We start from the raw sequence: 19,911 nt of genomic DNA, 5'->3' as shown, positions 1-19,911 counted from the left end.
TCTCGACCTTCTCGATTCGGAGACTTTCCAGACCAGGTACGGGGATTGCAGGTGAGGTGACTTGAAGGATATACGGCGGGTGTTTTCATGCATCGGCGCCATTGTGTCAAACGTGTATGTCATATGTATGCCTCATTCCAGGATACCGATGGTGAGAGGTGGCGCGGCATGGCTTTTCGAAACTCCTCAGTCTTGATAGTGGCTGAAGCGACGTGGAACATTCCATCCTATGCCGTCTACTCGAAACAGTCAGGAGGTGGGGTTTGAGTCTCACAACCTCCAATAACATGACGAAGCGCATTCATCGTGCCTCGGGGTAGTGACTGCACCATTGTGGATACTGGACCACCTCCTCGTGCCTCACAGTCTCTAGGCGCAGGTCCTGAATCGCGCATGCGGGTCTGCGGATTGTTGGCCTTACCACGTTCGGTATACTTGCCTGCTGTTTGTGGTTTGGAGCCTGCCGCAAGGAGAACCCCCAATTATTGCTCCTTGCCGTCGATCGGCATCGAGCCTCGGCACGGCAATTGAACAAGGGGAGGTGCAGCATCGGTGGTGATACCACAAATGGATGGTGACGATGTGAAAGTGAGGTCGGAGATTATCGAAAAAGCAAGCGAGTACTGAGCCCAGCGCGGGATAGGCAGGTGCGACAGCGGCACAAACAGTTCGTCGAGGGCGCTGCAATGCAAGTAGTGGACACTGACAGAAGACGTGCAGTCGTTGTGCGTTGGTGTGCCGAAACCTGGGCCGATCTTGCTACTCGCAGTATGGTACGGGTGATCGTTAGCGGGTCCCGCTGATCCGAGGAACGGCTCCAGCGCTGCGCTATGCAGGCCAAGCTCCGAAAGCTTCGACTCCAGGTTGGCATCTTGACCGAGATGTCGGCTGGACGTTGACCGAGGTGGTAGTTGGTGAGTGCGATTTGGTAGCGGAATGGGATGTTTGCCTGATCGTTGAGCCTTACCCCGCCAGATCAATCTGGGGTGACCTCGCGGGAGGCAAGCAGTAACGTCAGCGCGTGAGCTGGTCAATCGTGGTTTTCACACGAAGTGCCGAAACGGCGAATTCAAACCTTGGAAGGGAGTGACCGGACGGTGACATGTAAACTTTAAGTGACGTCTTTGCGCTAAACCATGTGTCAAAAGGCTACCTCAAAACGTCGCCACGTGTGACGCTATCTCCACTTCGGTTCCTCTTCATTTCTCACTCCAGGTCTTCCCGACCTTTCTGCATCACGACGACTCGTCTCGAGCATTTTGTGTCCATGTAGTATCCAATGAGGATATAGATGTCGCTAGGTCCTTCGGTACACGGTGCCGCTTGCACACGATTCAGTCGTCTTCAACCGCTTCAAGCTTAACGATTTTTGACCCCGATGACGGACTCTGCAGCTACAGAACGGAAGAAAGAAAGGTAAATCCCAGAAAAGGCTGATTATATACGCACACCTTCAGACCAGCGCTCAAGATATCAATGAACTTGGCTTTGGCGTTTGAACGGAAGCAAGAAACCGACGCGTAGGCGCCTTCTCTTACATCCTGGACCAACTTCCCCAAACGGCTGGGCACATCCATCCTTGATGTCGAGCTTTTGGATTCATTTTGATCACTCTCTCCTCTGCTGTATTTTGCACCCACAGACGAAGCAGGACCATGCCATTTCCACCAGACTCTTTCGAAAACCATGTCAACCATAGTCCAGCATTTTAGAAAACAATCTCTCTTGGTAGATGTGAGCTGTTGGATTTCACACGCCACGAAGACGGTTTTATACACGCCAAACTAGCGCTATCGCCGCCCGGGCGGTAAGAAACCTTCGCGAGGTGGTGTACCGAACAACTCAAAAGGTTGGCAGAGCCGTGTCGAACTCCAAAAAACAAGATGAAATGTACTAATGTTCTCTGCGCCCGTTTCCGCAGTCATCAAGGCAGATTCGTTCTTTTTGGAGCTTTTGGACTCCCGCAGAGAGAATCACATGCATGTGCACTACTTCCTTGTGTCCTCGTACTCGTTCTTCTGCGATCGCACAACGGGGAGACCAGCAAGCTCGCAACATGTAGCAGAGGTATGTTCTTTTCAGATTCTCATGCTCAGAACGCTTTGTTGTTTTGGAAGAGTAAAGTCTGTAATATTTTAGTAGATGAATAAGAGCCCAGTTGTCGGAATCTGTATTTTATATGCGGCCAGAACGGAGGCTAACCAGCGCCGAACTCATAGAATTAGTGTAAGTGATTGGAAGCGGGGGTATTGGTAAAGGAGTGAGACTTCTGCAGTCGTCGCAACGTAGGTTTTATACGCGCGCTGAACGCAGACACACAGACGCACCACATTTCAATCCTGAATCTTCTTTTCGATCTTCATATGACATCTGCGTTGATATTGTGGCAACAGGAGACTGGATCATGCGTATAGAAGGAAGGCGGCGACACACAGCATCGTCTTTTTTCCCTGCTGTTCCAATTTCCATTGGAAGTATAATTGTGACTTTAGGTCAAAGTAAGCCAAGGAATTGGCGTTGGAGTGGAAGTCCAGTCATAGAATCGGACCAAGAATTTTTGTGTAAACAGAGAGAGAAGGCGCAGACGCAGAATATGCGCTGATGGTATCCCATTTTTGGTTTCCATGGAAAGACGATATGTACCTTTTGATAAATCCAACTCATAAGGTTGGTGTAGGAATGAAGCTCTTGTCTCTGAAAAAGAGGCGGGTTTATATGCGATGAGACCGGACACAGGAAACTCTCGATATGTCTCACGTTGCGGTCGCTTTTTCGAGATCTCACCAGAACTTCCTCCATCCATTTCTTGGTAAAAGAAGGACTGGGTTGTTGGTAAAGAAGTAAACTTCCAGCCGCGGTGAGGTGTTTTTATGTGCGACTAGAGATGCTGTAAGCGGACAGCATATCATCGCAACACAACTGTATTGGAATCCGATGATAGGTGCCATCGGCAATGTTTTGGAAAGCGAAGACTGTGACATGGCGCATGATGATTTCATTTTGAGTCTACGGCTCGAACGCTATCTGCGAGCTGAGGAGCGACAGGCAGACATTACACATGCGCACTATCATTTTTCGTTTTCAAGCTCCCATCGATCGAACCCATCGATACCGTTTTTGGAAAGTAAAGATTGCGACGTTGGAGAGAAGGCAGACATAGACTGCTGAACTGTGGATTTCTAGTCGATTTAGAGGAGAACAAGCACGCGCAACATCCCCCTAAGTACACCGTCTTTTCGTCTTCATAAGCGGAGCTCAGGGTTGTCTTTTTGGTGCAGCAGAGATCAGAAGGCGCATAGAGAAGTGCGAGCCGATTCTCGGACTTCGTCACTTTTGGGATAGTGAAGAACGGAATTTTGGTGTAAGAAGCTACAATCCAGTCCGCAGGAAGAGAAGGCAGCGGCGTCATCCAGGCTACCGACTTGTTTTTTCGGTCTCCATCAAGGATGTCATGTAGGGGTCTGAAATGCCAAAGACACGCATATGAGTACGCAGCTGGTGTTTGAAGAGAAGGCGGAAGGACAGGACCACCATGTACTTGGAGTTTAGTATTTTGAACATTAAGGATCGCGAAGTGAATGTAGGAGTCCAAATCCAGCGGCCGCAAAGTAGTTTTTATACTCCGACTCTAGGACACCCATCATGGCACCGGTTGGGATTGCTTTTTGGAAGAAGAAGATTGAAATGTGGTGACGCACGAGTCTGTCAGAGACCATGACCAGCCGGGGGTTGATATTTGGAAAGACTCAGAGGGAGCGAGGCAAGAATATAGCATGACGTTCTCCATTCTTTAGAGAGCGCCACATCACGAGTCGCTATCACTCTTTGGAAAAGAGAACCTGAAGTGTAGATGTAGAAGGAAAGAAAGGAAGAGAACGAGAGGGATATTTATACGTCGCCAATACGGCAATACGGCCACATGTCCAAGCATCATCCGCAGCATTCACAGATCTGATCGTCGCAAAGCTCAGTTCCGATCGTAGTCATTAGCTGAATGAAATGCAATATCAAGAATAAAGTAGTCATTAAACCATACTAACTCGCTCTCGCCATATCGCGCAGCCTAGCTATCCAGCCTGGAGGCATGTAGATGAAGGAAATGTCCAAAGTATTCCGAGACGAACAACGCTCTGTCCGGCTATTTTCCTTATACCAAACGCCCAAAGTATCAAAGGAACGGGGTATATGCCTTATCCAAGCTTTTATAATATTCCAACGTCAACGTCAACGTCAACGTCGACCCCGTCATGACGCAAGAACCTCAACCCACCCCTCCCTATTCCTCTCCACCTTACTTCCATCCTCACCAGCCGTCAACTCCTTAGCCAACCCATCCTTCGCGCCCCTCCGTCTCGCCCTCTCCCTCACACTCCGCTCATCTTTCTCGCACTCCTTGATCGCCTCCACAACCTCCAGCTCTTCAAAGCGCGCATCCTGCAAATTGAGCTTCTGCCACTGAGGATGTTTCTGGCAGCGCTTCTTCAAGCACGCAGTCTCTCTGTCATCGACATCGATGTCCATCGCATCGGTGGCGTTGGTCGCGGGTGTGGGCGTGGAAGAAATCTGTTCGGGTGTGGGAGTGAGGGTGGAGTGGTGGAAAGCAGCGCGACCGTGTTTGCTGTTGCGCCAGAGGAGGAACTCGGCGTCGGACCATGATAGCCGCGAGTCGTAGCCGCAGAAATCCTTCGCTTTGACCTTTTCGCGGTCGGCGAGGCGGACGGCTTGTTCTTTGGCCATGCTGACGAACTTCTCGCGGTCTTTGAGGACTTCGAGTCGGTCTTTTAGTTGGGTCTTCTCTTTGTGTAAGGCGGTTAGACGTTCGATCTCGCCAGCAGTGAGAGCAAGGTCTTCGCCATTGGAGGGAAAGGTTGCGCGGGATGGGGAGGCGGTTTGTGGGGGTGTGAGGACGCCGGTTCCGAGGTTCTTGAAGGCTTGGATGTTGGGCGATGCGTCGACGAGGGCTTTGAGGTCCTTGGCTCGTAGTGTGCCGCCGAGCGGGGTTGGCTCTTCTTCCTCTGCGCCTTCACTCTCCACAGGCTTCTTCTTCTTCTTGGACTTTTCCTTTGTTCCATTGGCGCCCTTGGCACCTGCTGTGCGTTGGAGTTGTTCTTGCATGAAGAGAACTCCGCAGTCGTCGGAGCAGTATTTACTCTCCCTGCTGTGGTTGAGTCGCGCTGGTTTTCGACATCCGTCCCGCCGGCACATTGGCTTCCACGTTGTGTTGCCCCTGCCGTTCTCCTCGCACTGCGGACATATGAACTTGTCGACCAGTTCCTCGTCCACCTGTCGCATGTTTACGCAGTCGCCGTGGAACCAGTCGTCGCATCCGCCATCGCATCCAATCATCCACTTGTGGTTGTCTGGTTTCTTGCATATGCAGTAGAGGTTGTGATCTTCGGATGATTCGCCGTCGTCATCGGAAGCGTGCTCGTGGCCGGGGGCGGGCGAGGATCCAGAAAGTGGAGTGCCGGCGTGCGAGCCTTTCTTCATAGCCCTGCTGCCCGCCGACTTGGGTATCCTCGAGGTAGGCGTGACGGACCGCGTGCCATCTTCCGTCTCGACCTTGCGCTTCTTACTCGGCTTGGATGTCTTTGCGGTGCCTTTCTTTTTGATGGCGGATGCGGAAGACGGAGCTGGTCGCTTCTTGGTCAGGGCGGGTGCTGGCTTGGAGTCGACTGGTGATGGTGCGCTTTCTGCAGCGCTCTGATTCCGTCTGCGCAGTCCAAGATCGCTCTGCTTGGCAATCTCGAGGGCCTTGAGTGTGTCGGCGTCCACGTTCTCGCCAGTCACGGAACTCTGCCGCTCGGTTTGGGAGGCGGTAATCGCAGGAGTGTGTTCGCGCGGTGTACCAGAGGGCTCGTCCTTGATAAAAGGCTGAGGTGAAGGCAGGTTGGCGTTTCCATTGTGCGAATCAGGCTGGAGGGTGCTCGCTGTGGGCTCTCGGATCTGGGAGGTGGTAGGCTCGTCGCGCGTGACTGCAGGTTCGAGCTGCTCTTGCAGGGCCGAGGACAAATTTTGTATGGGCGCGAGCACTGGGGCGGGTGAGGTCCTGGACAGCAGCGACTGGCGGCGTTTCTGCTCCTCGGGGGACTTGGAGCCATGATGATAGTGCTCGAGGGTCGGCGAGTGCACCTGGGGCTCGTCGAGGGGTGGCGAGGGCTCGACGGGCGCGTGGTGGGAGCCGAAGCTGCTGGTGCGTCGCGGCGCGTGGGACGAGGCGGTTGGCGAAGGCAGCTCGCGCGTCGGGGCGGGCACGAACTGCTGTCCACTGCCCAGCGTCGCCAGCGTCGTCAGGGCATCGGCAGCGTCGTCGGTCGTGGTGGTGGCAGACGGGCGGCGCTGCAGGCCGGCGTCCGGGTTGAGGAGGGAGTCGATGCTGCTCATTGTGGCTAAGCGGTCTGTCTTAAGCGGTCATGTCGGGGCGGGGGATGTCGAGGATGCAGAGAGTGAGTAGACGTAGGGCGGACTGGAGGCGAGCAGAGAATGAGGAGAAAGGGCGGGTGGTGTGGAAAATAGAGCCGTTTCAATCAGCTTGGCGCGCAGAAGCGCTTGAGGGGCGGGCGAAGCTGCGTGAGCCTTGACAGCATGCAGGCATTGCTCGACCTTGCCGCCTACCACTGCCACTGTCCTACGACTGCACCTACCACGATCACCTGCCTCGTGACGCTGACAAATGGGCAAGCCACTACACGTACCTCAATATCGCCTTTTTCGCTGCCGTGGTTTCTGTCTTTGTTGCGACGGCTGCCCGCAGCTCCATGGCGCTTGCCGCCGATGATGCAACTCGACAACTGGTCCCTTGAGGGGAGCTCCGAGCTAGCATCGCTCAACATGACGTTGGTGTCCCAGTAAAGAGCATTGACATAACTACATAGGGTATCATGGGCGTCTCTATCCGTTAATCATGCACCAGACTATTCATCGTCGTTGTTCCTCGGTCGTCCGCGTTTCCGTCCTGCCGCCTGCGATGCGGCCTGAGTAGCCTCCACCGCCGGCGCACTGTCACTGTGTGCGTCCGCCACCTGCAGAGTCCTCTGCAATCGCTTCTCGAGTTCCTCCACGTCCTCGCTCTCCCCAAACATCATCCGTATAAACTGCGCGACGCCCTCTCGTCCAACCTCGACCTTGCCGCGAGGCCCGACAATGTAGTCGATCGTCTCCTCGCCCCCACCAGGCGTCTCCTTGATCCTGACAATATACCCGTCTTTGATCATGTTCGTAAGCGTCTTGTCTTTGGTACCGACAGGCGTCGTCTGGTCTGCGTTCATGCGTCTGAGAGCACGGTCTAGCTTGCCTTCTGGGATCATACCGCCGGATATAGTGATGAGGGCAATGGCCATGGTATACAGCCCGACGTACGAGTCTTCTCGGTTTATCTCTTCTGCGTCGGCTGCTAATGGTCGCGAGGGGCCGATGATGTCTGGTATGCGGTACTGCTCAGGCAGGATAGTCTGGAGCACCCATATACTGGTCGACTTGCTTTGCGAGTCCGAGCCGGCGGCAGCTGGAGTCATGTTAGATGAGGGGAAATACGGTGAGACTGGGATATGTACCGCGCTTCTGTCGCAGCGTCACTTTGTCCGCCTTGGGCAGCTCGACGAACTGCATACCAAAGACGTCCATGAGCTGGCTGTTTGCTTGCGCAAAGACGTCCTTGAACAGCCGAGTATAGGAACCGAGGACTATAACGATTAGTCTCATCTCTTCGATAACTTTCGATGCACTCACCTCTCTCGTTGATATCCGCGCGCTTGATAGGCTTCCGTGAATGCTCGCACGAGAGGGCATACCGCACCAGGCCCTTCGCTAGTTGATCTACGCTGCCGCTGCCCTGCGCCTCTCTGATAGCGTCTTCCATGTCAATGTCTTCATCTTCTTCGGGAGTGTCATCTCGCCTCCGTCGTTGTGTCTGTATGGGGACTGGTGAGGATTCTTCAGTAGCCGCTCGTCGTGATCTTCGGGGCGGCATCGTGTCGTGGTAAGTGATTGAGGCGTGGGGTAGACTTAATCTACTACAGAATCACCCTGTAGGGCTGACGCGACGCGCCGCGGTGAAAGCCGCGCTAAAGTGCTCGCTTCCGGGCCGGCGACGACATCATCGAGACATGGTCCAAGCTGCTCCTCCGCATTGCAAGTCTCAATCCACCCATCGTGACTTACCCCAGTCAATGCAGCCACCATGAATTCGATACGATTCGCCGCGCGACGGCCCATCTTCCGCTGCCTCAACACGCCTGCGCCCCTCCGCTCATCCCCCCAAATCCGACAGGGCTCGCGCTCCAGCAGAGCAGAATTCGAGGCCATTCTCAAGCAAGGCGCCCGTCCCAAGGTCCCTCGCCCAGATGAAGACTTTGTTTCTGTACACCGCGCCGAGGCCATGCGCCGTGCGCAGTTGATAAAGAGGCGGAATTGGCTGGCCCTCGGTGCTGCGCTCTCCATGATTGCCCCCATCTTCCTCGTCCGGTTATGGGATGTGCCGCCGCTTGAGGAGAAAGATGAGAAGCCCAGTCGCGGCATATCCGACATGATCATGGGCCCGCCCACCAAGTGCGATGCACCGCGCAAGGCAGCAGAAGAGTTCCAGGGCAAGAAGGTCGTCATCGCAGCCGGCGACAAGGTCATTGCCACGCCAGGCGATTCCGACAACCCCCAAGCCTCCGACCCCGACGCCATCGAGCTCGTCGAGACAGGCACCTCCTACGTCCCTTACTTCCCGCGCACCATCCGTCTCCCCACCGACACCGCCGGCCCCGAAGCCATCACCAGCGACGCAGAATACACACTCCTCGGCCTGGGCATCCGAAAAGTCTCCTTCCTACGCGTGCAGGTCTACGTCGTAGGCCTGTACGTCAAAACCGCCCACCTGTCCACCCTCCAAAACCACCTCATCAACACCGTAAACCCCACCGCCTCAGCCCTCATTCCCAACGAGAAGAAAGACCTCCGCGAGGCCCTCCTCGACCCAGAGAAGAGCAACAAGATCTGGGAGTCCATCTTAGCCAAAGACGGCACCGCAGGCGTCGACATGGCGTTCCGTGTCGTACCTTGCCGCGGCACAGATTTCAAGCACCTCCAAGACGGCTGGATGCGCGGTATCGCCTCGCGAACAGACGAAGTACGGCGTAAGCAGGCCGAGCTCCTCCGTCAACAAGCCGCAGAAAACAAGTCGATATCCCTACCCAAGCCCGTAGAAGAAGGCGAATTCCAAGACGAATCCTTCGGCCTCGCAATGAAAGAATTCCGAAACCTTTTCCAAGGAAAGGGTAAAGCGCCCAAAGGCAGCGTCATCATCCTCACCCGGGATAAGAGCGGTAGTCTGGGTGCGCTGTACCAGCCGCTTGTGCAGAAGGGGGATAAGCAGGAGACTATGGGCAAGAGCAGTTGGTTGGGCGAGGTTAAGGATGAGAGGGTGGGGAGACTGGTTTGGTTGCTATATCTGGGTGGGCAGAATGTTAGTAGTGAGCCGGCGAGGAAGAGTATCGTGGATGGGTGTATTGATATTGTTGAGAGGCCGGTGGGCACGCTGGAGACTATGGTTCATTAGTGGAAGGATGTGTATCAAATGGAAGGGGATTGGATGTGTTGCGCATGTGATCATGCGAAGAATTTCTTCGTCTCGTCTCTCGGTGGTGTATATAAACCTCGCTTGACTGCCCTCCTCTTTCTCTACTTTACATCACTTCTCTTTGTCAAAATACTAAAAGGACTTCGGATTCACGCCATGGCTCGTCCACCGAGCACTTTTCCAAAAAAACATCATACTTACATTCATGTTTTCCTCCTTCTTCTCCGGTCCCGATTACTACCCTACTTCGTCATCTACCCACCAAACTCACTACAGCACAATAGACGACTCCTTCCTCGAGCACTTCTCTTAAAAACACCGACTGTACTTACCATGTCTGCTGTTCTTCCCGCCTCTCCGCAGACTACGACTACGACTCCAATCCTGTTTTCAGATTACCAAAATTGCGTACCAAAATGTCAAAGTGCGCTCATCCAGCATTTCTTCCATAATCACCAACTATTGGTACATGGCTGGCTCTCTTCCTGCCTCTGGTCGACGACTCGGATTTCTCAAAAACACAAGTAGAAATGGTGATGGTGCATTCGTCGAGCACTTCTCCAAAAACTAGTGGTTCTGCCTTCATGACTGGTGTTCTCCTCGCCTCCTCGCCGGCTCAGGGAATCTAAAAGATTGGAATACGATTCGACGGCGCGGCCGTTGAGCACCTCTTCAAAAACCACTTCGCAACCATACATGTATTCCCTCCTTCCCGCTTCATTGACTATCTCTCGGAATATTCAAAACGAATCGATGTTTGTCGTATGGCGCGTTTGTCGAGTAACTTTTCTAAAATCACGATAAGACAACCGCTATGGCTGGCGTTCCTTCCGCCTCTTCAACTGCTACCGCAATGTTCAAAAAGCACTAAGAATGAAATAATGGTTCGTTTGCCGAGCACCTTACTGTCAAACCAGGTTGACAATTTGAAACTTTTGATTCTCATGGAAAGACCAACAACGAATTCCCATGGCCGGCTTTCTCCGCTGCGCCATCTGAGAGGTGTATAAAAGCACTTTTTCTGCCGGCTTGCTTGCTCTTTCCTCATTCACACTTCTTGGGAGCTTCTCCAAAATGTGGAGATGTTTCCCGCACGTTCGCTGCCCTCTTCCCTCCCTCCAAAAACACAATGCTGATCGGCTCATGATCTGTCTGTCTCCGTTCGACTTTCCAAATCGCATATGCAAGCTCATTATCCGCTGGCTTCCTGCGTCTTTCCTCTTCCACATCCGCTCTGAGCTTGTCCAAAACACGCGTGAGAATAGATTATGGGCTGCTCCCTCCTCTCTTCCTCCAAAAAGCACGATGAACAATGCATGAGACCTGCCTGTCTCTGCTGCGCTATCCGAGAGGTGCATAAAAGGCCCTCCCTTACCAGCTCCTTTCTTCTTTCCTCGCCTACACTCCTTGTGAGTTTTCTCCAAAGAGTAGAGAGTAACAACACATGTGCTTCTGTCTCCTCTGTCCCTCAAAAAGCATTCTATTTATCGGCACATGTACTGTCTGCCGTCCCGACCGTTCGAAAGCTTAGTTGGAAGGCGAAATGACTCTGCTTCTGGAGTTGAAACACTGCTTCGAACATGGAATGTCTCTGGGCTTCGCCGTCGACTCACTCCACCAAAAAGAATTCACCCACTTGACGGCATGAGAAGAGAAGATCGGCACCTTCCTCTCTCAAAACATACTTCCGTCCCGTTTCGCATATGAAAAACTCCCAAAATCGTGCCGCGATTACGCCATAGAGATCGCTCTCTGGCCTTCTCCTAGTTCCAACTTCCCTGCTTAGATCGCGGTGTATAAAACTGTCTCGCACTTCACGCATGTTCTTCCTCTACAACCTCTCGCGACTGGGGCAACACCGAAACTTGATCATAAGATGCCCATGTTTTGCGCTGAGGTGGCGTTTATACCAAAAAGCAAGAACAAGACTCGGCATGATCCTCCTCTTTTCCGCTCGACACCACACAAGATGTGAAGTCTATCTACTTGCATCTCATGCTCCCGTGCTTATACCTCGCCAACTCCAAAAACCATCGCGTTTCAAAAGCACCCAGCCTACTACGCCATGGCAGCAGCAACACCAGCACCAACACCATCACTAATCACCCACCTAACCTTGTTCTTACCCGACCATGAAAGTCCTCAAAAACCGACCCACCGAACCCGCACGCGACACCAATGCATGGGCGCACCGCTTGAACCTCCGATCCGAAGTTCTACCGCGGAGCTGTCGGCGGCGATTTACGTACAATCGCGACGAACCGGTGCTATCTCCAGGTGCAGTCTTCCGATGGTTAGATCAAGGCGGTGAACGTGCGGCTCAGCATCACATGAGCTTGTGCGTCCTTCTCCGCTTGGAGTCTCCAGTCTCCGCAATTGTGTGCGCTCGGTCTGGGGAGTACATCGCTGTGAGTGTGTAGCGGGCGTGGCAATATCTGCCGTTGTATGCGGCATCGTATCGGATACACACATATCGCGCGAATTTTTGAAGCATCGGGTTTTGCCTGCCATGTGAGCTGCAAATGCGACAACGTCAGATTTACATGCGGCTCAAAATCCCAATCTCAACGCCGTCCCGTGTCCTCCGGCCGTTTCTTCCCTTCTTTCGTTGGGGTGATGCAGGTGCTTTCCCTTCGCTTCGCTTCGGCATGCATTAACGCGGCCGGCTGTCGGATCCTGCCGGCACAAAGTTACTTACGCGACGTCGCCATCGGCTTCTGAACAACGCGACAGAAGCCGGTTGGCGTTACCGGCACAGTATCCAATCAAGCCCGCCTCCCGCGCAACCTCAGGTGCTTGGAGTTCTTGGTCATATTCAAGATGGCGAGCCAAGTGCTCGGCCTACTAATCAATCATGAATATCAGTACGGCTACCCAATCCCCGGCGACAGCTCCAGACGACAAGGGACGGAGGACGAGCTAATGCGGGGAAAGATATCTTTCGCAGGCACAAATCGCCGCTGGTTTCCATGGTCACACGACTCGTGCGCGCAACGGTGGCAGACTAATCAATATACGCGAGTTGCGACTAGAAAAATTCGAAGAATGACTGGGGCATCATGCAGGCGCGCATTGGGGTGACGGGCAAAGGATGCAACGGTATTTGGTTGACGGCAAACTAGACAGGCCAAGCACCAGCATAGTGGGGTAAGGTTACCACAAAAATCTGGAGTATCCGCAAAGTCGGAGAAGCCGACTTGGTGTGTATATTAAGAGGGGACCCCAGATCTTTGACTGAACGTCTGTTCAACTCCGGTTCCCTAATCGCCGCGACAAGGGAAAAAACTCAGGAATTGAGAGGACGTTTGGAAAGATGGCGTCGACACAGTACCCGGCGGACGACAAGATCTCCGCCCACGATGCCGCGCAGATCTCCGAACATCACCATGCAGCGAAAGTAGGTGGTCTCGCAGCGAACATGAGTCCAGAGCGGAGAGCGGAGGTGGAGAAGAAGTTGAAGAGGAAGCTGGACGCGAGATGTTCGCTTTTTGTGTTGATTTATATCATGAACTGTGAGTTACCATCTCGATACCACCTATAAAAGCATCTGTTACTAATGAGTGTCTTCAGATCTCGACCGCAACAACATCGCTGCCGCCCGGCTCGGCGGTCTGGAAGAAGACCTCAACCTCTCCCCCACACAATACAGCACCTGCCTGTCCATTCTTTACGTGGGCTACATCCTAATGCAGGTCCCGTCCAACATGATCATCAACAAGATTCCGCGGCCCTCGCTCTACATCGCCGTCGTAATGCTCATCTGGGGCATGATCTCTACTCTATCTGGCAACGTGACAAACTTCGCCGGCATGGTCGCGATCCGTTTCTTCATTGGCTTTGTCGAAGCCGCGTTCCTGCCCGGCGCGCTGCTTATCCTGTCGAAATGGTATACGCGCCGCGAGTTGACTCTGCGGAACGCGATCCTCTTCTGCGGAAACCTGATCTCAAATGCCTTCTCCTCCCTAGTCGGTGCCGCGGTACTAGGAAACATGGAAGGAACACTCGGACACCGGGCCTGGAGATGGCTGTACTGGATTGAGGGCGCAGCGACGATGCTCATTGCCATATCCGCGATCTTTATCCTCCCGGATCTACCGCACAACTCGAGAGGCTTCACCGAGGAAGAGCGTGCCGTCGCCGTCCTACGCATGACTGAAGATGTAGGCGAAGCAGACGAAGATTCCGCCGAGCAATCTGCTTTCGCGGGTTTCTTCATGGCGGTCAAGGATCTCAAGATCTATGTTATGATGCTCACGTTTACGGCATACGTGGTTGGATTGAGCTTCAACGCTTTCTTCCCTACGCTCACGAGGACCCTCGGTTTCGGATACATCACCACGCTGCTCATGTCTGCGCCGCCGTGGGCGTTTGCGTGCGTGGTTTCGCTCATCAACGCGTGGCATGCGGATCGGCAGCAAGAGCGGTTCTGGCATATTGTTTGCCCGATTATGCTGGGAATCGTCGGATTCGTCATCAGCATGGCTACATCGAATACCGCAGGCCGCTATGTCGCACTCTTCCTACAAGCCTCCTCCTACGCCGGATTCATCGTTTTCTACTCCTGGATTTCCTCCTCGTTCCCACGTCCACCAGCCAAGCGCGCTGTCGCCATCGCCATGATCAACGCGTTCTCCCAGCTCGGAAACATTGCTGGGAGTTATGTGTGGAATATGTCGGACAATGGCTTCAGGAACAGCTATGAGGTTGTTACGGCGATGTTTGGTGTTACGATTGCGGGGTGCTTTATCTTCAGGGTGATTTTAGTGAGGTTGAATAAGCGGTTGGATGATGGGACAGATGCGTGGGTTGTGCATGGGGATGTTGCGGAGCAGACAGCTGCTGTGGAGGGGATTAGTGTTGAGGAGGGGAGGAAGCAGATGGGTGATTTTAGGTATCTTGTCTAGAGATGGACAAAGTAGAGGTGCCCGTATCATTGCAGACCCAATGGAAGACTTCGAACGTTCCACATTGACCCAATCTACAGCTAGCGATGATGTCGAATTGTCACCACCATCCCGACGCTTGAGTACGATGAATCCATGGATCTTTGCATGATACCCCATTGCCATATGTGTAGTCATGGAGCAATACGTTCATCATTCGCAGTATGTATATCACTTAATATGCTTCGAGATTGCCCCCGCGCACGGACACAGTTCACTATTTTGCACGTCGCGCAATGACGCAGGGCCAAAACAAAGATCTCAGACTAGCTCCAACACAAGCTTCATCCATCATCCCCACGGTCGGCGCGCCCACCCCATCCCAGCCCTGCGCGCACAACCTCAAACTTTCTTTTTTGTTCCCATCACCAACCCTCCTTCCACCCAGAGTCCCAATCCATCAACGCGACAAATGGCACCTCCCGCGGCAGTCATCGAGCGCTCCGCGCCTGATGTCGTTCCCGCTCCCAAACGCGCACCCGCGCGCTCGCGTCTGCCCACGGCGCTGCGCGTGCCCATTCTCATCAGCTTGAACATGGGCATCAACATGCTGCTGTGGGAATTTACTGCGAATTTCCTGCGCCCGGAACTGGGTGCTGTGAGCAAGGTGCCGCAGGAGGACGATGTCACGTCGTTTTACTCGCCGGCGGCGCGCGTCGCCATGCGCTGGGTCACGGTGTGGATGACGTGGTATTTCAACTATGACTGTAAGACGCGCGGAATCACAATTAAGGGATGATGGCTAATACAGAACACAGTCTTCGACGTCTCCGCCCTAACCGTTCTAACCTACGCGCCCTTCACCTACCTCCTCACCACCTACTACGAGATCAGCACGCTAACCGCCTGCGCCAACATCACCATCGAAGTCCTCTCCTTCGCCATACCCACATATCTCCTGCGCCCCCGCTCCATCGTCCACCGCAACAACGAGCCCCTGCGCAACCGCTTCCTGCTCAACAGCATCCAAGTACAAGTCTCCTCGTCCATGCTCGCCATCGCCGTATACATCGTCGTGTTGTGGGCGGGCCAGACAAGCGGCTTCCTAAACACGTTCTTGGTCCAGTACTTCGATATTCCCACCCTGGAAGCTGCGCACAACGAGTCTCCGGTGTCTATTCTGACGAAGACTGTGGTGGTGGGCTGGGCGGCGAAGGCGTTCCTGCTTAACCCCAGTTTTGCGGCGCAGAGGAGTGGTGCGCAGACGCCGGTGGAGGTGTTTGATCCTAGTACTGCGACTCTTCCCAAGACCATCGAGCACAACTTCTTCAACTACAGTAAGAGGACGAGGACGCTTATTCAGCAGACGGTTATTCTGAACGCGTTCCTGTTTGCGGGTACAGTTCAACGGTGTATGACGCTCATTGGCACGGATGTCATTGGTGCTGTTGGATACGCGGGTGTCTGGGTCGCGGCGAATACGGTAGTCGCGCTGTGGTATGGTTGGGTTGGTGATACTAGCACAGATTACCAGCCGTTGTAGGGGATGAGGTAGTGAGGGTATGGTGTGGAGCCGACGTGAATGTATTAGTATGCGAAAGAGTTGGAGATGAAGGCGTTGCGGCATTCATGCTTTTCTGAATGTCGAAAAGGGCAGGATATAAGGAGTGTTGCTAGATACATTGGGTTTACTCGGTTTATTTGAGGGAGGACACATGGGTGTGTCGGCGGCTCTATAGCTCATTTTGATACCAGTTATTCTACATTTTTTTCATACCTCGAATCGTCTCGTCTCAGTCCGCCAATACTCTTTCAAGTATTTTCAGATACATCAGTCCCGACCAGCTCTTCGCCCTCAAGGTAGTAACCTTCCAAGGACTTAACCCACCCCTTTAAGTACTTGATGTGGTTACCATCTTCCTGTACCTGCTGCTCCAACTCCACGATAGCCTCATCACGCTGCTTGACCTTGGCCTTCAGCTCGTTGATAACTTTACCCTCCTTCTTATCGGACACGCGCTTGCGAAGTTGCTCTTGCAACTCGGCGATCTCGTTGTCCTTTTCCTTCAGCTGTCGCTCCGACTCCGCGATTGCCTCATCCCTATCCGCATCGACTTCGTCACTCTTCTTGGTCTCAGTAAGTTGCTTCTCCAACTCCGCGATGGTGTCATGTTGTTCTTGTAGCTGCTGCTGCGACAGGGCGAGAGCGTCGTCCTGCTCCTTGACCTTGGCGTTCAGCGTAGCGATAGTCTCGTCTCGCTGCCTAATATCAATAGTGGAGCCATCGATAAACTCCTCATCGCCCTCGCAGTATTCGCGAAGCTCTTGCAGCTCGTCCTTCAGCTCTTGTACCTCCGCTTCCTTGGCCTCGTACGATGCAAAGAGGTCGTTGATAGCAGCACTATGCTCGCCGATCTTGGTCTTGTATGTAGTCCGGAGCTCCCCATGCTTCTTCTTGAGTTTCTGGATCGTTGCGTCTTGGAGCTTGATTATTCTATTGAGCGCTTTTTCAATGCTGTTGCGCATTTCGATGAGCTTTTGGAGGTGGCGAACCTCAAGATACTCGTCCCGAAGCTCTGCCAGCTCAATCTTGGCCTCTTGAAGCTCGTTTCGCTGGTCAACGCGGGAGTCGTCGACTGCAGAGAGCGCTGCGTTTGCGGCAGCGAACTCATCGTTGCACTTTTGAAGGTTCTTGATGACATGACGAAGGTCGTTGGCCGCGACTTCTTGGATCCTGATGGTCTTGCGGAGGTCTTGTGTCGCTTCCTTTTGGATGGCGATGGTGTCGCGGAGGTCTTTTGTCACCTCATTTTGCATGGCGACGGTGTCCTTGAGGGCGTTGATCTCGAGCTCCTGAAACTGAAGGGCTGGATGCTGCGTCAGTGGGAGTGAGTCAGATGGTAAAGTCACGTACCTAAGTCCAGATCTACTTCGCTGCGAGGAGTTTCTTGACCTCCAGAAGACGGGGACTCGGGTCTGTCAGCCATAGCGGCGGCGAATGATGTCGGAAGAGGGAAAAGCAGATTAGTGAGTGGTGGCGGAGCGGTGGTGTGCAGTCGCAGGCCAGGAAGATGTGCCTCCGGATTGAGGATGAGTGGCAAGGACATAGATAGAAAGCAACTCCAGAGAGAGTAAGCACAGGCTGATAGATATGATGCTGCCGAATGGGAAAACTCGCGCGTCAAAAGGTGGGAGCGTGAGACTAGTGTAGGAGGAGCAACAAACGCAGGTAAAGGTAGATATTGACTCCAATAGTGCGCCAAGCGAGGAGCTGACTAACGTTTGTTCTCCTTCACTTTCAATATCAGTATCTCAGAAGACATCAGCTTTTGCGTTTGCGATGGGCGATTGAGGAGGGAGTGAGGCGCAGACGTCGACGTCGAGGTGAAATATCGCCACTGGCGACGCCGTGCATGGAGACGACAACGATTAACGGCAAACCTCAAAGAAGCGTTGCAACGAACTGAACACCTCCGAGCTGACCCATAGATATGGTCAAATGTTCTTGCCGCATCTACACCACTTTTGTCTTGCGAGAGACATTGATGACACCACTGATGGGACACGGACCTGCCCTGTTGCTTGTAAATGTTTGTTGATATTGCAGCTAGACAATTCAAGCACTCGAAGCATTCGAAGAAGATTCAAGTGACTTCAGACACGAGTATATCGAGATGACGTCGGTAAAGGAGGAAAGTGAGTGCCAGATTGGCAAGTGCGAACAGCGACATCCAGAGACAGTCCAGGTCGTGTGAATCTCGACCCCTGATATCTGCTGGAGGGATACATTATCTTGACAGCTTGCCCAACACCGAGATTAGTTATAGTATAGGCCTCAATGGAGATACAAGTAACGTCGCAATCGTCGCATTCACTTCTCAATGTAGTCCGGCAATCGCTGCATCGTCCGGTATTCACTCCCGCATTCTTTCTGGATCATTTCCCATGAAACTGGTACCTTGATGTATCGACTTCGTTGCGGAGATTGAATGTGGTGTTTTCTGGACGTTGTTGCAGCTCTCTGGACACGCATCCTCGAACAATTGAAGTTCTAGCGTACCTGCCCCACGCGCCATCGTCACTGCCTCAACCCAGCCATCAAAGCTCCACTCAAACTTCCATCACATGATCGGCCTCTCCACAAATCCATCCAGGCATCCAGCCTTGCCCACAATTCTGTCTCACAACCAAGCCCTGAGCCGCAAGAGCCTCGTTCGATCTCACAACCCATCTTGAAAACATCGTCATACCTAATTAGGCGTACAGCTTTGTTTCCCCACACTGACATGTTCACTGCCACACACGCCGGGCCGTACAAGCTCCACCAAGCTTTACCCCTCGGCACATGATGTTCCGATCAAGACGAGCTCACATAAAACGCGATGGATTCCTCCAAAGAGCTATGTAGCTAAGACGGACAATTACCCCTCCAAAGCTATAGCTCTACAAATTTCCCCGCTACAGCAACATCATCACCACCAAACACTATTATCGACACCGCACAACACCAAATCACCCACCAAACTCCCAGGGAATTCTTTCAACATGCCAATGTGGCCTGCTATCACGGACCCCGTCCTCGCTCTATCTGGCGGTCTCGCAAACGAAGAACAAACCCGGCGTCAAGTAGCCCGCGAAATCGCGATCAAAAACGGCGAAGACCCAGACGCTCTCGCCAAGAAAGATCAAGGACCGCGTCGGATAGGACAATGGTTGTGGCTAAAACCAGAGTGTGTACAAGAGTACAAGAAATGTCATGCAGAAGTCTGGCCCGAGGTTTTGGAGCAGATTAAGGATTCGAATATCAAGGATTGTACGTTCCTTGCTTCCTCATATGGTCTATACAACGAGGAAACGGATGAATATTTACTGATGTGATTCAACAGACTCGATTTACATGAACCTTTTCCCCCGCCCAATGCTCTTTGCATCCTTCAAATACGTCGGCGAAAACTTCGACGAAGACATGGCGCGCATGGCGGAGAACAAGACGGTGCAGAAGTGGTGGAAGATGACGGATAAGATGCAGGAGAGTCCTGTCAAGGGGGCAAAGGGTAGTGCAAAAGGACCAGGATGGTGGGGGCAGACGGAAGAGGTGTTCTATGTCGAGTAGATGGGTAGAGAAAAGGCAAGGGTGGATGAAGCGAGGAACAGAGGCAGAATAGTTACTGAAATTGACATGATTTTGTATCAAGAAAATCTAGGTACTACGGCTCTCCTTCTGAAACTACGGTTTCTCCACACCCCAATCATTCACTGTCCTTCCGGAAAAACATTCTCCTAGCAACTAACTACTCGCGACCACTCCACAACTGCTTGCTCACCCGCTTCTTCCTCATCCGCCTCTTCCTCAACCACCTCTTCCTCAACCACCTCTTCATCTTCATCTCTCACTCACCCCGCAGCTGCAATGAGGCCAAGCTTGGCGGTGAGAAGAAACATTGCGATCGGGTGATCAAAGAA

The 19,911-nt window shown here is 53.1% G+C and overlaps 7 protein-coding genes across 7 annotated transcripts; 4 read left to right on the top strand and 3 right to left on the bottom strand.

Annotated features, from left to right (window-relative positions):
• Positions 1 to 4,245: 4,245 nt before the first annotated feature.
• Positions 4,246 to 6,582, bottom strand: BKA58DRAFT_356317 (uncharacterized protein; the record flags this gene model as incomplete). The annotated part of the gene is made up of 3 exons (XM_046168655.1): positions 5,977 to 6,582; positions 5,791 to 5,916; positions 4,246 to 5,556 (listed from the first exon to the last, which is right to left on the bottom strand). Exons 1-3 carry the CDS (start codon positions 6,382 to 6,384, stop codon positions 4,246 to 4,248), a joined length of 1,845 nt encoding a protein of 614 aa, XP_046027058.1. The 5' UTR covers positions 6,385 to 6,582.
• BKA58DRAFT_379180 (MAGE family-domain-containing protein) lies at positions 6,566 to 8,042 on the bottom strand. The gene is made up of 3 exons (XM_046169789.1): positions 7,729 to 8,042; positions 7,554 to 7,682; positions 6,566 to 7,504 (listed from the first exon to the last, which is right to left on the bottom strand). The coding sequence occupies exons 1-3, from the start codon at positions 7,967 to 7,969 to the stop codon at positions 6,915 to 6,917; spliced, it is 960 nt and encodes a 319-aa protein (XP_046027057.1). The 5' UTR covers positions 7,970 to 8,042; the 3' UTR covers positions 6,566 to 6,914.
• Positions 8,043 to 8,099: 57 nt separating this feature from the next.
• Positions 8,100 to 9,811, top strand: BKA58DRAFT_115579 (chalcone-flavanone isomerase-domain-containing protein). The gene has a single exon (XM_046164017.1). It carries the CDS (start codon positions 8,180 to 8,182, stop codon positions 9,542 to 9,544), a length of 1,365 nt encoding a protein of 454 aa, XP_046027056.1. The 5' UTR covers positions 8,100 to 8,179; the 3' UTR covers positions 9,545 to 9,811.
• Positions 9,812 to 12,878: 3,067 nt separating this feature from the next.
• BKA58DRAFT_311784 (major facilitator superfamily domain-containing protein) lies at positions 12,879 to 14,469 on the top strand (the record flags this gene model as incomplete). The annotated part of the gene is made up of 2 exons (XM_046167349.1): positions 12,879 to 13,077; positions 13,136 to 14,469. 2 exons carry the CDS (start codon positions 12,879 to 12,881, stop codon positions 14,467 to 14,469), a joined length of 1,533 nt encoding a protein of 510 aa, XP_046027055.1.
• Positions 14,470 to 14,790: 321 nt separating this feature from the next.
• BKA58DRAFT_379172 (uncharacterized protein) lies at positions 14,791 to 16,231 on the top strand. Its single transcript, XM_046169788.1, has 2 exons — positions 14,791 to 15,213; positions 15,265 to 16,231. The coding sequence occupies exons 1-2, from the start codon at positions 14,921 to 14,923 to the stop codon at positions 15,989 to 15,991; spliced, it is 1,020 nt and encodes a 339-aa protein (XP_046027054.1). The 5' UTR covers positions 14,791 to 14,920; the 3' UTR covers positions 15,992 to 16,231.
• Positions 16,172 to 17,435, bottom strand: BKA58DRAFT_466935 (uncharacterized protein; the record flags this gene model as incomplete). The annotated part of the gene is made up of 2 exons (XM_046175044.1): positions 16,172 to 17,315; positions 17,363 to 17,435. The coding sequence occupies 2 exons, from the start codon at positions 17,433 to 17,435 to the stop codon at positions 16,261 to 16,263; spliced, it is 1,128 nt and encodes a 375-aa protein (XP_046027053.1). The 3' UTR covers positions 16,172 to 16,260.
• A 1,564-nt stretch (positions 17,436 to 18,999) lies between these two features.
• Positions 19,000 to 19,561, top strand: BKA58DRAFT_312016 (uncharacterized protein; the record flags this gene model as incomplete). The annotated part of the gene is made up of 2 exons (XM_046167360.1): positions 19,000 to 19,261; positions 19,335 to 19,561. The coding sequence occupies 2 exons, from the start codon at positions 19,000 to 19,002 to the stop codon at positions 19,559 to 19,561; spliced, it is 489 nt and encodes a 162-aa protein (XP_046027052.1).
• Positions 19,562 to 19,911: the final 350 nt, after the last annotated feature.

The sequence above is a fragment of the Alternaria rosae genome (genome assembly GCF_020736505.1).
Source record: "Alternaria rosae strain MPI-PUGE-AT-0040 chromosome Unknown BKA58scaffold_3, whole genome shotgun sequence".
Classification (NCBI taxonomy): domain Eukaryota; kingdom Fungi; phylum Ascomycota; class Dothideomycetes; order Pleosporales; family Pleosporaceae; genus Alternaria; species Alternaria rosae.
Note: the sequence above shows the minus strand (reverse complement) of the source record. Positions and strands in the feature narration are given on the sequence as shown.